Source organism: Giraffa tippelskirchi, chromosome 5 (genome assembly GCF_054371585.1).
Source record: "Giraffa tippelskirchi isolate mGirTip1 chromosome 5, T2T-mGirTip1v1.2.pri, whole genome shotgun sequence".
NCBI lineage: Eukaryota > Metazoa > Chordata > Mammalia > Artiodactyla > Giraffidae > Giraffa > Giraffa tippelskirchi.
The window spans coordinates 107,969,313-107,984,324 of NC_137279.1; the positions used below are offsets into that span (position 1 = coordinate 107,969,313).

At 35.0% G+C, this 15,012-nt stretch overlaps 1 protein-coding gene across 11 annotated transcripts in view; it reads left to right on the forward strand.

Annotated features, from left to right (window-relative positions):
* Nucleotides 1-15,012, forward strand: part of CSDE1 (cold shock domain containing E1) — a 34,091-nt gene that overhangs the window by 10,264 nt on the left and 8,815 nt on the right. For 4 of the 11 annotated variants that reach the window (XR_014054727.1, XR_014054726.1, XM_081493345.1 and 1 more), the window contains 10 exons: nucleotides 4,524-4,722; nucleotides 6,276-6,385; nucleotides 7,504-7,601; nucleotides 9,952-10,033; nucleotides 10,324-10,452; nucleotides 10,562-10,687; nucleotides 11,301-11,513; nucleotides 13,365-13,505; nucleotides 13,594-13,758; nucleotides 14,808-14,915. Coding sequence is in view for 7 of the 11 variants with exons in the window: in XM_081493345.1 (XP_081349471.1) it covers nucleotides 4,524-4,722; nucleotides 6,276-6,385; nucleotides 7,504-7,601; nucleotides 9,952-10,033; nucleotides 10,324-10,452; nucleotides 10,562-10,687; nucleotides 11,301-11,513; nucleotides 13,365-13,505; nucleotides 13,594-13,758; nucleotides 14,808-14,915 (1,371 nt within the window). In the remaining 4 variants the exon portion in view is untranslated. Of the gene's footprint in view, nucleotides 1-2,725; nucleotides 2,873-4,523; nucleotides 4,723-6,275; nucleotides 6,386-6,784; nucleotides 6,878-7,503; nucleotides 7,602-9,951; nucleotides 10,034-10,323; nucleotides 10,453-10,561; nucleotides 10,688-11,300; nucleotides 11,514-13,364; nucleotides 13,506-13,593; nucleotides 13,759-14,807; nucleotides 14,916-15,012 lie in introns of all 11 variants that reach the window. The other 7 variants (XR_014054725.1, XM_081493343.1, XM_081493341.1 and 4 more) reach the window with 3 other exon arrangements.

A 15,012-nucleotide genomic window follows, 5' to 3' on the forward strand; every position in this document is an offset into this window, starting at 1 on the left:
ATTAAAGTAGATTTTCATGGTCTTTTCCTTTTTCAAATACCAGTTGAAATCATAAAAATATTTTTTGCCATTATATAAATTACTGTGACTTCTTGACCCATTGTTAAACTTTAGATTGTTCCTAGAAATTTATTATTAAAACATTTTAGTGAACACATTTGTGCCTAAAGCTTTGTCCACATTTCACATTTCCTCAGGATAGGTTTCCTGCAGTAGAATTACTAAGGAAAACACCCCCATGTTTTGGTACAGGTGGTTAAATTGTATTTCAGAAAGATTGCACCAGTTTACCACCATGAAAAAATATTAGCATGTTCTTAACCTACTTTCTCAGTATTTTAAAATCTTTTCTTTGGTAGTTTGATAAATGAATACTGTGCTTTATCTAAATATTTGCTTGCCACAATTGAAGCTTGTAAGTTCTGTATTTAATGAATAATCTTTTAAGACTATTTGTCTTCCACAGTTCAGCAAATGAGTGCTTACTATGTGCTAAACACTGTGCAACACCCGAGATTTAGCTTTGAGAAAAAGTACCTGTTCTCATGAAGCTTATATTCTAGTAGTTTAATTCTTAACTGATTTGCTTAAATTCTTTAATGGTACACTTATATATTTACATGTGCCTTTGTTCTCTTTAGGTTTGAGTATAAAAGTTTATGCTTTTTACGTAATCGAATATCGATCCTTTCCCTTGCACCTTTTTCTTTTGACTTTAAATCTAGAAAGTCCCCTTTCCAAAATCTTTATAAATACATGCGTTTTTATTTAATATTTGTTAAGACATTTAACACAGTTCATCTGAAATACTTTTTGTATGCTGTGAGTTGAGCAACTATAGATTTTTCCACCTATTTTTAAAAAAAGCCAAGAAACATTTATATACTGGTTCATTCCACCACCACCTCCTCTTTTTTTTTGGTGTCTTTAATTTTTTATAAACAAGCATCTGTTGTTGAGCTACCTGCTTTTTCCATTGAATTTCTTTTTTTATGTAATTGTTTGGTTTTACATGTTTTTTCTTTTTTAAATGACCTGCCATTTTGTCTAATGGTGTTTTCTTTAAAGTTTTGTTGGAGCTTGTTTAAAAAAGAATTTAAGTGTACTATTAGGAATTTTACTAAGGGTTAATGTACTGTCTTATCTAAAGTTGCTTGAATAATACATGGTTTTCCATTTTTAAAAAGTAGTTCTCAAATTGGATAAAGGCTAGAGAAAAAAAACTTAAGATACTAGGAGAAAGGAGAGGTTCTGTTTCAATTCTGTTTTGATGTGTACATCTAAAAAGTGTGATGAGACCCAAGCAATACAGCCTAAATTCCAGTACCCTCCTTGGGGAACAGTTTAGTCTTAGAAGAAAATGACAGCTGTAAACCCTTCTGATTCTGGTTCGTTTTCCCTTAGGGTGAGAAAAATGAGTTACTACCTCCTACCTTTAGCTAGACTGCTAGGACTGGAGATGTGGTTCTTGTAGCTTGCTGGCATATGTATTACAGATCATATCATTGCATTCTTACTTGAATGGTTAGAACTATAGTCTAAGCATGAAAAAAGCAGAGATTGAAAGTCATGATCTAAGTCAGTGATGGTGGAATAGCGGTTTTCAAATTAATTTGAAAATGTACATGTATATATTTTTATAAATTGTGTGATTATATTTTATTTGCATTACAAAGCAGTGGTACAAATAGGACAAAGATAAAATAAGCAGTATTATAAAAGTTGTTTACCTGTTAACAGAAACTTTCCAGCCTCGCTCAAAATACTATCTGGATGCTTAGTTTGTAAGTGTTTAATTTAAAAGCTTTATACTGTCATGAATTAATATCTAAGGCACAGTATGGATTTTGTGTTTTATCACTACTGTTGCTGGCATAAGTATCACAGTCTTGATCTTAGTTTTTTGTGAGACTTGTCAGATCTCATGTTGATTTATTTCATAATGTGGAAGTACAAGAACTAATGCTTGGATTAGAAGTGTTGGCTCCCAGTACTCTGCCTTTGCTTGCTTTATTAGCATTATCTTCTAAGATTCTTCTCTAGGAATCTTTCTCAACACTCTTTCTATTTGTGAGGACAGTTTAATTAAACTAGATAGCTAAATTTGTACGTGCACTTAGTTGGGGAAATGTAAATTTAATGTGCCGAAAGTAAGTAAATGAGGGTTTCACTGTCAGTCTCTTGTGAGGCTCTCCACTCTTAACCTCAGAGTACTTTGTGTTTGACCTGTGATATGATCTGACAAAGCAATTCAGCAAAGCCTTTTCTATAAATACATAATAACCATTTAAAAAGCTAATTGTTATCTCTGGACAAAATGTATTCTAGTTAAGATTCTTTCTTGCTACACACCATTGAATTATCCTGTGTATAACCTTCTTTAGGGAAACAAGTGATTGAGAATACTGGGCTCTGTGAAGTTGTGAGACATTTTGAAGACTTTGGGCTCAATTGTCTCACTGTAGCAACCGCCAGAGTCCTTACAGCATCTTAAAAATTGTAAATGTTGTGGATTAGGGATTAAATAAGAGCTTTAACAAATGCATTTCAGTTTGACCTTTTAATGTTAATGCTATAATTTATTTTGTTGATACAAATCTGGTTAAATGATTTCCATTTTGCTAAAGTAACCTAATGGTAAAGGTAAAGATACACAGGTTGACTGTCAAATGTGTGTTAAATTGTTATTGATGATAGTTATAAACATTGTGCTATGTTATCACAGCTGTTTGAGATGGAGAACGTTTTTACTGTGTCATCCGATCCTCATCCCCCTCCTGCAGCCCCTCCTTCACTTTCTTTACCTTTATCTTCATCTTCTACCTCATCTGGGACTAAAAAACAAAAGAGGACCCCCACGTATCAGAGATCTGTAAGTCAGGGAAGCAGTCATCCTAGCTTTTTTCTTTGTGTTAAGAGCATGACTAAGAAGCTCAGTTTGATTGAAATACCCTGCAAACTCACTTTCTAACTTCCCTAAGCATTTCTTTCACCTTGAATCTTGAAAGGTAAGTTGAGTAGCTTAGGGCTTGCTACTGAGAGGGTGTCCAGGAATCAAAAGCATTGGTATCTCCTTGGGAACTTGTTAGAAGTAGAGAATCTCAAACCCCTGCCAGTGAGTCAGATTTTGTATTTTAACTAGATCACTGGGTATCTTCACTTTGACATGCCCTAGTTTAGAGTCTGTATTGTGCGTATGATTTTGAATCCTCTGTCATTTGACTTTTGCAAGTCATTTAATCTCAGTGTCTATTTCATCATTAGTAAAAGAGGGACAGTATTACATTCTCCTGGGCTTTTGTAAAAATTAAATGAGTTAATACACATCCAGCACAAAACAGTGTCTACCATGAAAGAACTGGAACTAATGACCTATAGATGTGATGGCTTTGTTTTGCATGATTTGGCTATCCCATACAGTGTTTAACTACTTGAAACTTGGGTTTGTCTTTCTATAATTTCAGTAGTCTTTTTTTCCTAATGAAAAATATTGTTATTAATGCCTAACATCAAACAAGTGAAAGTGCTTATGAGTCAAATCTTCAATGAAAAGGTCTAAAACTAGTTGTAAAGATGTGGGTATGTTGCTGTAGTAGATGAGTTATAGACCTAACCTTCCCTAGGGATTTTGTCCTGTCATGCTTCACTTAAATAAAGTGAAATACCCACTGTGATAGACAGTATCTGATGATTAAATAGGTCCCAGTGCATTGCATTTAAATAGCCCCTCTTTTACTAAAAAATGTTTTATTTTGCTTTATCTAATCATAGAAACAAATGACAGTATTTAGAGATTTCATCAGTGTCTGAAACAAATGAAAAGATTTCTTTTAATTGTGCTTGTGAAGTGATTGATTATTTTTAGGATTGAAGAGCTTTTGTTGTCTTGGAGTTCTTAGAAAACACTTGTCTAACTCACTGTTTTCAGTCATCTTCCATTAAAAGACCTGAGCATGCATGCATTTTCTAGTTTGAAATAAGTATTGCATAGAAGGTTTCTTTTATTCTTTTTACTAACTTAAGTAATTGCCTTCAAGATGCATGGCTTACCAAATAGCATCAAGGTTTCTGTTTATCTTTCAAAATAAGTATTAATAAAAAAAAAAAATAAGTATTAATAAATTCCTTAATGATATGTACTGCTAGTTTGGTTTTCCATCTGTTGAATATTAGTTACCTTTGTCCTGATGTTGTTTTAGTAATTTAATTAAAGGCAGCTTTTACTTATGTGGTTGCTTTATCTTAATATTTAAACTCCAGAAATTTGATTTGTGGGAAGTGAAAACCCTACCATAAATTGGGACAGTTCCCCCAAAATAATTTAAATTACTTCCTCTGAAATGTTTTATTGGCTAAATTAACATTTCAGTAATAAAAACACATAATCTTCCCTTTATTTGTATTACCTTCATTTTCTTTGCCTTTTCATATTAAAAGTTTGGTGATTTGTTAATCAGACTTAGTATGCTACGGAGAGAATGTACAGATCTGTATGTATTGAGTTCTTTCTCTTTTTAAAACAGATGAGCTTTGATCCAAACCTTCTCCACAACAATGGACATAATGGGTACCCCAATGGTACTTCAGCAGCACTGCGTGAAACTGGGGTTATTGAAAAACTGCTAACCTCTTATGGATTTATTCAGTGTTCAGAACGTCAAGCTAGACTTTTCTTCCACTGTTCACAGTATAATGGCAACCTGCAGGACTTAAAAGTAGGAGGTAATTTGTCGGTTCTCCTTTTTATAAAACTGATCCCAAATTTTTCTTGCATATCAACTTATTCCTGACAGTGCTATGGTTTTGGCCTTTTCATTGTACCAATTACTGAAGTTTGTCTATATAAATCAGCAGAATCCTGATTTTGATTGTGTTGGTATCTTTTTGAGGGATGAAAAAGTAATTGAGTAGAAGATACCGTTGAATATTTTTTAAATAAATAATTGGTAGATTTGTTACTCCCCCTAATGAATGATTGTTTGGCTGTTATATTAGGTTTTAAGCCAGTAAAATATTAAACTTTTATAATGTTAGTTTTCATTGTTTGGCCAGGTCCTAGTTTGGGCAGTAGCTGAAAAAAAATAACTCTTACGATATCACCACTGGACTATATGGAAATTCATTTTGGCTGACACCATAAAAATTACTTTCATGTGTAGAAAAAGTGTGGCTTATTAAAGGACTGAAGTTACAAGGTCTCCGTGTGTTTTAAAATATCTTTGAGAAAAAAGAGCAATAGTTAACTCATTACTGACCGAGGGATTTTTGCAGAAACCAGTGTCTGGTATTTTTATCTTGGCTGGCCAGAAATTAATTCTTTTATTTCACTAACACTTTGTGGGTTATTATGTTCAGTAGTTAACATCTGACACATCTGTAAGGGCTTCTCCAGCACCATGAGTTTCATTTTCACTTTCTGTATCAGAATCGGTCACTAAGGATTTTTGTGTTTTGTTGGTCTAATAGTCACATCGTCTGGACTATATTTTGAAGAACTGTCATCTTCTGAGCCACTAGTATATATGTCTCTCAGATAGTGAGAGAAAGAATCTCTGTGAAATTCACCAAAAAATTCTTCACTCAAAATTTTGCGATGTCATTTTAAAATTTTTTACGGTGATAAACTTGCATTTATAATATACACAGGGTTGGCACAAAAAGAGACCAAAATGAATGATAAGGACAGTTGTAACTTGTGTAATGAACCTGTGATAAATTTTAAGATCTAACGACTTTGAACAGTGATGTTGATTATCTTTCTCTAAAAATGTATTGATACGTCTCTGGTCAATAATGTTAACGTGAATATTTGGCATTCCAAATATTGTACAAGAGTATTATATTGGTTAATCCTCATTTTACAGACAAAGTAACTGAGGCTATAGTGGGATTTTAAACGGGGCGGTGGGGGGAAGCTTGCCAAATCACATCATTAACGTTGCACCATTTGTAGTATGTGTAAGTGCCATGAAAACTAAGACTGAGATATGGCTTAGCCTAAAGAAGTGGTTCTGAAACATTGGTGTGTATTAAAGTTACCTACAAGGCTTGTTAAAACATAGATAGATGTACCTGATGCCCAGAGTCTGTTTTTGAGTAAGTCTGGAGTGGGGCCTGAGAACTGACATGTCTGCTATGCTTCACGTGATGCTGCTGCTGCTTCCATTGGTCCAGGGACCGCACTTAAGAGAAAAAACTCAAATGCAGCATTAAGTTTAAAGTGAAATACCATTTTACCAAAATTAGTTCAACAAATATAACACTCTTTATTTTAGATGATGTTGAATTTGAAGTATCATCTGACCGGCGGACTGGGAAACCTATTGCTGTTAAACTGGTGAAGATAAAACAAGAAATCCTCCCTGAAGAACGAATTAATGGACAAGTTAGTGACTTTGATGCTTTATATTTTCTTAGGGCCCTGGATTTGCATATCTTTCACATTAGAAAAGGAAGATTCACCCCATCTCCTCAGTTTGCACGCAAGAGAGCTATAGTATATAAAAGTTACTATTTTAAAATTATATCAGAAGCACTGGCATTTCTTGACCTGAAATAAAAATTTGGTCAAGAGTCATTTGGGTTTTTACATATAACCCTAAGTCTGTACTTACAGTCAGTTTATGTACTGTAAGTTTGAAACTTGGCAGCATGACATCCTCTGTGGATCATATTAAAATGCATCCCTATGTATAGTATAGAGGATATTAAAATTCAGTTTATATTGCACAGTGCTGCTCCTGAAATGATTAGCAATGGAAATTTTTTTTTTTTTGACTGGTAGGTTGTGTGCGCTGTTCCTCACAACTTAGAGAGTAAATCTCCAGCTGCCCCGGGTCAGAGTCCAACAGGGAGTGTATGCTACGAACGTAATGGGGTAAACTTGTGTATTTTTCTTAAACCTTTGCCTGATCCACCATGTGATCTATAAGCGTACTTTAAAATTCAAAATAGAAAACGTAAGCTGCAGTTGATTAAAAATCAGTTTTAAATTTGGTTTCAAAGAGGCTTTGAGTGCAGCATAATCAAAAACTTTAAAAAGAAAAAAAAAAATCCATAGGACTTCCAAGTGTTTTAGCTTGCCCAAGTGTGACCTTAGTTAGAACATTAAGGTAAAATGCTTCTTTTACTTACTTTTTGGGGGGGTTGTGGGAAGGGATCTTTTTTCTGGTTCCTTTTAAGTACTAACTCCAGCTTTTTTGTTTGGAATGCCTTATATAAAAATTGTGTTTTTTGAAATGTAACTACAGCCTCTGGGCAAATGCTTCCACGTGTTTAAGCTTTTTGAAGTTGGATTGCTGCTCAGCTGTGGACTCGCAGAAGTCATCAGCACCTTGGAGGGAGTGTGTTTATATGAATAAGTTAATGTACTTGTCAAAAAGTCATTTAATTTTAAGAGATTCGGTTTTAAATGCCAGTTTAAGAAGTATTTAACAAAGTAAATCACATTATACAGTGAACGTGCATCCTGCAATATAGTAATAATAACTTGTTAATTCACAGGAAGTGTTTTATCTGACTTACACCCCTGAAGATGTTGAAGGGAATGTTCAGCTGGAAACTGGAGATAAAATAAACTTTGTAATTGATAACAATAAACAGTAAGTTCTTTTCTCCCATTTAAGTGGATTTTTTTCTTTTTGCAGTAAGAAGTCTGAAGTGAGTCAAAAAACCTGACTTATAAATCTGGATAATTTTCATGATCTTTTAAATTTTTATTCATCAGCTAAACATTTGAGCATCAGTTCTATGATAAACACTATGCAGGGTGTCAGAAATAGGAGGATAATTAAAACATGATCAGAACTTTCAAGGATCTCTACTGGAGATCCATGAAAGTTTTGCCAAACAGCAGTGCTTGAGGCACACTTTGAGATGAGAAGTCACTAGGGAAATGAGAAAAACATTCTGGATAGAGGAAGTAGCGTTTGGGCAAAATGGCCAAAAGTTTGAGTTGATTGAATTGACTGGATCATAGAAGGATGAAGTTTGGACTTTATTCAGTAGTAACAGGAATCTTTGAAGGATTTTAATTGGGGAAGTATGGTTTCAATTGTTGGAAGTGGTGGGATGGTAGGCTTTTGGAGAGTAGGGATGCTCTAGACAAGAGGCAGAGATATGAGAGTTAATATGAAAGATAAGAGTCTAATATGGATAGGCCAGGGGTGGTAGGGTATAGAACGCAAGTCACATAAGAGAAAAAAAAATCACCAAGTTTAATAACTTGATAGAGGTGTATATTAGATCGAAGGGAAGAGGAGTCCCAAATGCCATTTTTCTTGCTTGGGCTACTAGACAGCTAATGATATCAGTAACTGGACTTAGGTACAGCAGAAAGATTAAGGGTAGGAGAAGAATTATGCTTATTTTGGCATTTTGAATTTGAGGTGTCTGTGGGTGAAGATATTAAATATGTAGTTGTATGTATAGATCTGAACAAGCTAGTGACAGGCAAGAGATAGAGCTGTTGAATTCCTTGGCATAAGCAGTTAAGGAAAGCGTAGTTAAGAAAGCCCAGGGATGGTTATTTTTACTTTAGACTGGAAAAGATAGATACAAGCACAAAGGGAACTTAAAAATAGGAGAAAGTGCTGGGAATGGACTTTCAATGGCAGTACAGAAAAAAGTTCCAGTAGTGTGTGCAGAATTATTAGCCTTGAGCTTTACCTCTTGTAAGACAAGAAGAAATCAGATTGAGTTATAGTTATGGATATTAGTAGTTCTAGTCTGAGGCCTCAAATTAATCTTAAGTAGGAAACTAGGGAATAGGGTTGAGGTGGATGGGGAGCCAATGAAAGGGCTTTATTTAATCTTAATAAAGTCTTGAATGTGCTAAGCTCTTGTACTAAATATTTATGTACAGTTCTTCTTAATCCTCAGAACAGGCTTACCTGATAAGTCTTCCATGTGTAAAGTGAGGTATGTTCTTATAAAGTAACTTGCCTAAAGCACAGCTTTTAAAAAGACATTTCAATCCAAAATCTGGCTCTAAATAAGACCTTTTCACTGTAGCGAGTTGCGAAAGCACATAGGATTTTTCCAGCATCTTCTGTTAGTCTGTTAAGTTTCTGAAATAAAAGGCACAATTGGGCTACACTTTGTCCGTGAAGAATTAAGGGAAGTAATAGACCAATAGCTTGGTCTGAAGATCTTAAAAGCAACACCAACAAATACTCTTCCATCTTAGACAGTTTGCGCCATCTTTAAGGGCTTCCTGGTAGCTCAGACGATAAAGAATCTGCCTGTAATGCAAGAGACCTGGGTTTGATCCCTGGGTTGGGAAGATCTCCTGGGGAAGGGAATGGTTACCCATTCCAGTATTCTTGTCTGGAGAATTCCACGGACAAATGGGCTACAGTCAGTGGGGTCACTATCAAATTTACATGTTGCTGGTCAAAGATGGGGACAGTTTAGCAACATATGATGTCTCTCTTTTCAGTAGAGGTGAATGTCACTTTTTTACAGCATAGCAAATATCTCCTATAATCACTGCATTTACTCAATGTTTCTTTGCTGTATAATTGATGGGATAGCTACTAAATTCAGTATTCATTGCAAGTAGGACCATCTCTTATTTATCTCTGTTTCCCCATATGTTTGTTTGCAGTACATAATTCCTACTCAGTGTTTGTTCAGGTAATGGCCTTTCTAAAACCTTAGCATTCCCCATCTGATGGCAACCAGTTTGTGGACTTATTTTCAACAGCCCAAAAGAAAAACAGTTACATGTATGTGTGCCAGTTTAAAAAGCTAGGAAGTTTGTGCAAAAGTCCTTTGCATGTGAAGCTATATGAAAAGGATTGTGTATTAGAAAATCTTATATTAGATGATGCAGAAGTCTTGAGGGCTTAGAAAACTATTGTTTCTCTAAAGTTATCATACCTAACCAAATCAATGCATTTTCCACCCCTCTTTGTTCCCCACCATCCCTACCTGATTCTTTTTTTCTAGTACTGGTGCTGTAAGTGCTCGTAATATTATGCTGTTGAAAAAGAAACAAGCTCGCTATCAGGGAGTAGTTTGTGCCATGAAAGTAAGTGTCATCAAATTTGACAAACTTGAGTTGTTTCTTTGGCTGTGTTAAGTCTTTCAAACCCAAGTCTTTTGTTTTTCCTTTTTGTCTTTCCTTTAAAAAATATTAACTTCAAAAGCAATCTGGTTACTAATTATATTCTTTAAAATGGCCATTTAATTGATGTTAATATTAGACTTGACCAAATGTTTCCACTGAAAAGGCTTCTTAATTGTAAATTGTAATCATAAATATATATGCTGAATAGTGCATAATATTCCTGCTGTTTTTTCATATTTGTTTGCCTCTAGGAGGCGTTTGGCTTTATTGAAAGAGGCGATATTGTAAAGGAGATATTCTTTCACTATAGTGAATTTAAGGGTGACTTAGAAACCTTACAGCCTGGAGATGACGTGGAATTCACAATCAAGGACCGAAATGTAAGATAGTTAAATAACTTGATCTTTGACCTTCTTTTAATATAAGTAGTTAAAATTTATGAAACACTTAAAATGACACGTGTGCTCCCCTTGCTCCCTTCTGATTTAGGGTAAAGAAGTTGCAACAGATGTCAGACTATTGCCTCAAGGAACAGTCATTTTTGAAGATATCAGCATTGAACATTTTGAAGGAACTGTAACCAAAGTTATCCCCAAAGTACCCAGTAAAAACCAGGTAATAGTCTTTTCAGGAGAGCCATCTTTTGCCTCATCAGAAAAAGAGTAATATGATGTAGTATACAGAAGTTTTATTATATTCAGTTAATGTAATTTTTTGATAAGTATTAAGTATTTAATGTGTAGAATTAAACTAAATAGGAAACCATTGGTACATTCATGAATATGTTTGTTTGTTTTAACTGAGTGATATGGAGAAAGGGACCAAAAAAAATGCTGGTTAGATGGGGGGGAAACAATTCATGTGTGTGTGCTTAGGCCCCAGTTGGGCTCTTTTGTATGTATGGGGTCTGGGGGGAGTGAAGAGATGAGACCAGTGGTATCATTGTTAAGGAAATGTAAAACATAAGAGATTGAATTTTTTTTCCTTAAATAAAATCTCTCGGTATCAGAGTGCAGGATCTTAACTGCAGTATCATGAGTTCATGGTTGTGTCATGTGACCACAGAACACAAAAGCTTTCAAATTGAACATAGGTTTTCACCACCTTTTTTTCCTCTAGGGAACTATCTATTATAAATAACATGGGTTTACTGTGTGTTCTTCTTGTTTGACTTAGAACTAGGAAGGATGAGAAATCTCCAGCTAAAATAGTTTTTCCTTCTCATCAGAATGACCCATTGCCAGGACGCATCAAAGTTGATTTTGTGATTCCTAAAGAACTTCCGTTTGGAGACAAAGATACAAAATCCAAGGTGACCCTGTTGGAAGGCGACCATGTTAGGTTTAATATTTCAACAGACCGTCGTGACAAATTAGAACGAGCAACCAACATAGAAGTTCTATCAAATACATTTCAGTTCACTAATGAAGCCAGAGAGATGGTAAGTGTTAGACATTATTAGATTCATATCCTTCCTTCGTATCCTTCCTTTGTGGAAGGTAGGTGGGACGATGTTATATGTAAGCTTGTAATATGAAATTGAAAATTCTTTGAGGATGGAGAAGGAAATAGCAACCCACTCCAGTATTCCTGCCTGGAGAATCCCATGGACAGAAGAGCCTGGCAGGCTACAGCCTATGGGGTCCCAAGAGTTGGACACGATTTAGCATCTAAGCCAAATAAAATCTGAGGAAATAGAGTGCACATTGTAAAAATTACCTTTAAAAAAAAAAAAAAAGAAAATTCTTTGAGGCATGACAATATTGGGTAGTTACCATATTAAGGTGATTAAGAATACAGACATTGAATCAATCTTAGTTTGACACCTAACTCTCCCAGTTACCTTGAAATAGATGTGAGAAGGTTTTAGAATGGAAATCTGGAGAGGATGATTTCTAAGGTCTTTTGAGAGTCGGTACTTCTCTGGCCCTTAAATATGAAGACTGAGTGGATTTAAGTTCATCATTGTAGAAAGTAGATTTTTCCAGATTATTCCATAAAATACTCCACAAAGTAGGTTTTGTCTTTACAGTAGGACTTGCAGGTTTTTATTAGTGAATATATGTCTGGAAATGATGTATGCCAGTGTTGCCCAAACATATTTTAAAAGTTCAACTTTCATGAATTAGTTTTATCAGATGTAATATACATTTGGTGCTGTTTAGAGTTAATAGCTATAGCAGGAGGTGAGCAGCAGGCAAGCCCTTGAAGCTTCATCTGCTGCTGCCCATTGCTCGCATTACAGCCTGAACCCCCTCCCTACCCCCCACTTCTAGGTCCTTGGAAGAGTTGTCTTCCATGAAAGGGATCCTTGGTGCCAAAAAAGTTGGGGACTGCTGATCTGTAATATTGCCCAGTGTTGTCAGTAGGACTGATATGTTCAATGAAAATTGAAGTTTCTTGAGACTTTTTTTAACCATTAGGAGAGCTGTTTGACATTTGCAGTGTTTTCAAAAAAAAGCTTCTTAGATCTGTTTTGCTTCACAGTATGGAGAACATTGTTGAATAGCTTGGTTGTCATCATGATTTAGCAAAGATTGAATGTCAGAATGTAGCTTAGGCTATATTCAAAACTGATTATAGAGTAATCATCTCTGTAATATGTAAATATGCAATATTTGTAAGTCATTGCTGCGTTGATGATAATTGTGTTTCAGTAACTATTCATGTACCTGTCATGTCCAGTTATTATGGATATAAGGCCCTTACAGAGCTGATAATATAATATGAAGGAAAAAAAACAGGAGGATAGAACTTTGTATAGTTTATTTTTCAAACCTAAATCTTAAGTCCTCCTGTGCCTAAACGCAAAAGATTTTTGAAACTGAGATTATAAAGTTGCCTTTAGTTGACTTTTGAGGTATCTGAAGTATTGTTCTGTAGATTTGTAATTTCTGGAAGTTACAGTGTCATAAAGCTTGGGCATTGGAATCCATTATTTGCCACTTAGTAGCTATGTGCTTTGGGCAAATTGCTCAACCTCTTTCGACCTCAGTTTCCTCATCCTGTAAAACAGAATATTTTCGGCAATTGAAAATTAAATGGAATATGCTGCATACATTTACTTCAGAAATAATTTTTCTACTGTTTATTGGCCAAGTAGTAGCATCTGGGGAGTCTCAGTTGCTTAGAGATTATTTTATTGAAATCAGTGCATTTGTATTTAAATGAAAATTTCTAAATGTGGATACAAGATTTGGATATTTAATTCCTAACAGATTTAATGTGATGATACTTCCAAACTTGAATGTTGTCTTGACAGTCTTCACAGCCAGTATTATTTTGGTTTCAGGGTGTAATTGCTGCCATGAGAGATGGTTTTGGTTTCATCAAGTGTGTGGATCGTGATGCTCGTATGTTCTTCCACTTCAGTGAAATTCTGGATGGGAACCAGCTTCATATTGCAGATGAAGTAGAGTTTACTGTGGTTCCTGTGAGTAGTTTCTGAGAAAAGTATGAGAGGTTTTCTTGTCCTTCATTTTTCAGTTTTAAGTTACTTTTTTTTTTTTTATCATTTGTAGGATATGCTCTCTGCCCAAAGAAATCATGCTATTAGGATTAAAAAACTTCCCAAGGGCACGGTTTCGTTCCACTCCCATTCAGATCATCGTTTTCTGGGCACTGTAGAAAAAGAGGCCACTTTTTCGAATCCTAAAACCACTAGCCCAAATAAAGGCAAAGAAAAGGTAAGTTTTAATCAAAATGATTTTTGCAGTTTGTCTCTTCTCTTTAAAGGAAATCACTGTTCACACAATAATGGAGTATTAGTCTTTCAGAATTCCCTATAATATGAACAGTGAATCAATCTAAAGCAAAGTTTTTAATCTCAGCAATATTAACATCTTGAGCTGGATAATTCTTTGGGTAGGAGGAGGTGGGTAGCTGTTCTTTGCATTTGGGGATGTTTAGCAGCATCCCTCTCTGGCTTTTACTCACTAGAGGCCAGTATCTTTTCTCTCCCTGTGTGACAGCCAGACATGTCTCCAGAATCTGCCAAATGTCTCCTGATCACTCCCAGTTTAGAACCACTCATCTAAAATGACAGTGCTTGTCATCCAAGAAATTTAGAACTTTGAAATTTTGGTAGACTCAATTCACACATTGGAACTCCCCATTTCTTAAAAAAACCTACTGAATCTAAATATGAAGCTATCCATAAAATTATTTTTGCTCTTAAGTAACAGATTAAGAATTGTACAGAAACAGGTTAATTCAAACAATTTTAAATGCTGCTATAAAAAGTAAGGGATCTTTGTCAAAAATTCTTATACTGGCAGTATCTGGGACGGTTTCACTAAGGACATTGACATTTAATAGGTGTCATTTCCAATTTAATGAGGAAAGGATATTCCTCATGGAATAGAGGTACAGATGAGAAAGTCTCAAGGTTTCTTTATAAAGCACTAATTAGTTTAACAGGAAGATAGGGCTTTTTCTTTGGGGGAGGTGATTTCTGATTGGCTGTTAAAACTAGCATAGACATGTTGTCAGTAAGTTCTCCCTCCTCAGCATTAAAATTAGGATAAGACTTTAAGACCAAATTATAGCAGATTGAGTTGGCCTTGAGTTAAGGCAAGACCATATTTTTATTCATACGAAAAATATGTATTTTAGAGAACCCTAGATAAGAAATTTCTGCCAGTTCTCCGGCTCAGGATTCTGTAATAACTATAATTGTGCTGATAGTGTTTTTTCAGTTCTTGATTCTTTTCGTTTTCTGTCTGTATCTCTCTAGGACGCTGAGGATGGCATTATTGCATATGATGATTGTGGGGTGAAATTGACTATTGCTTTTCAAGCCAAGGATGTGGAAGGACCTACTTCTCCTCAAATAGGAGATAAGGCAAGATAATTCTTCTTACTAGAGAAAGGAGAGGGAAGGAGAATTAAAGGTTATCTTAATCTTAAATCCTGAAAAATGGTTTCTTTAAATTTTATTA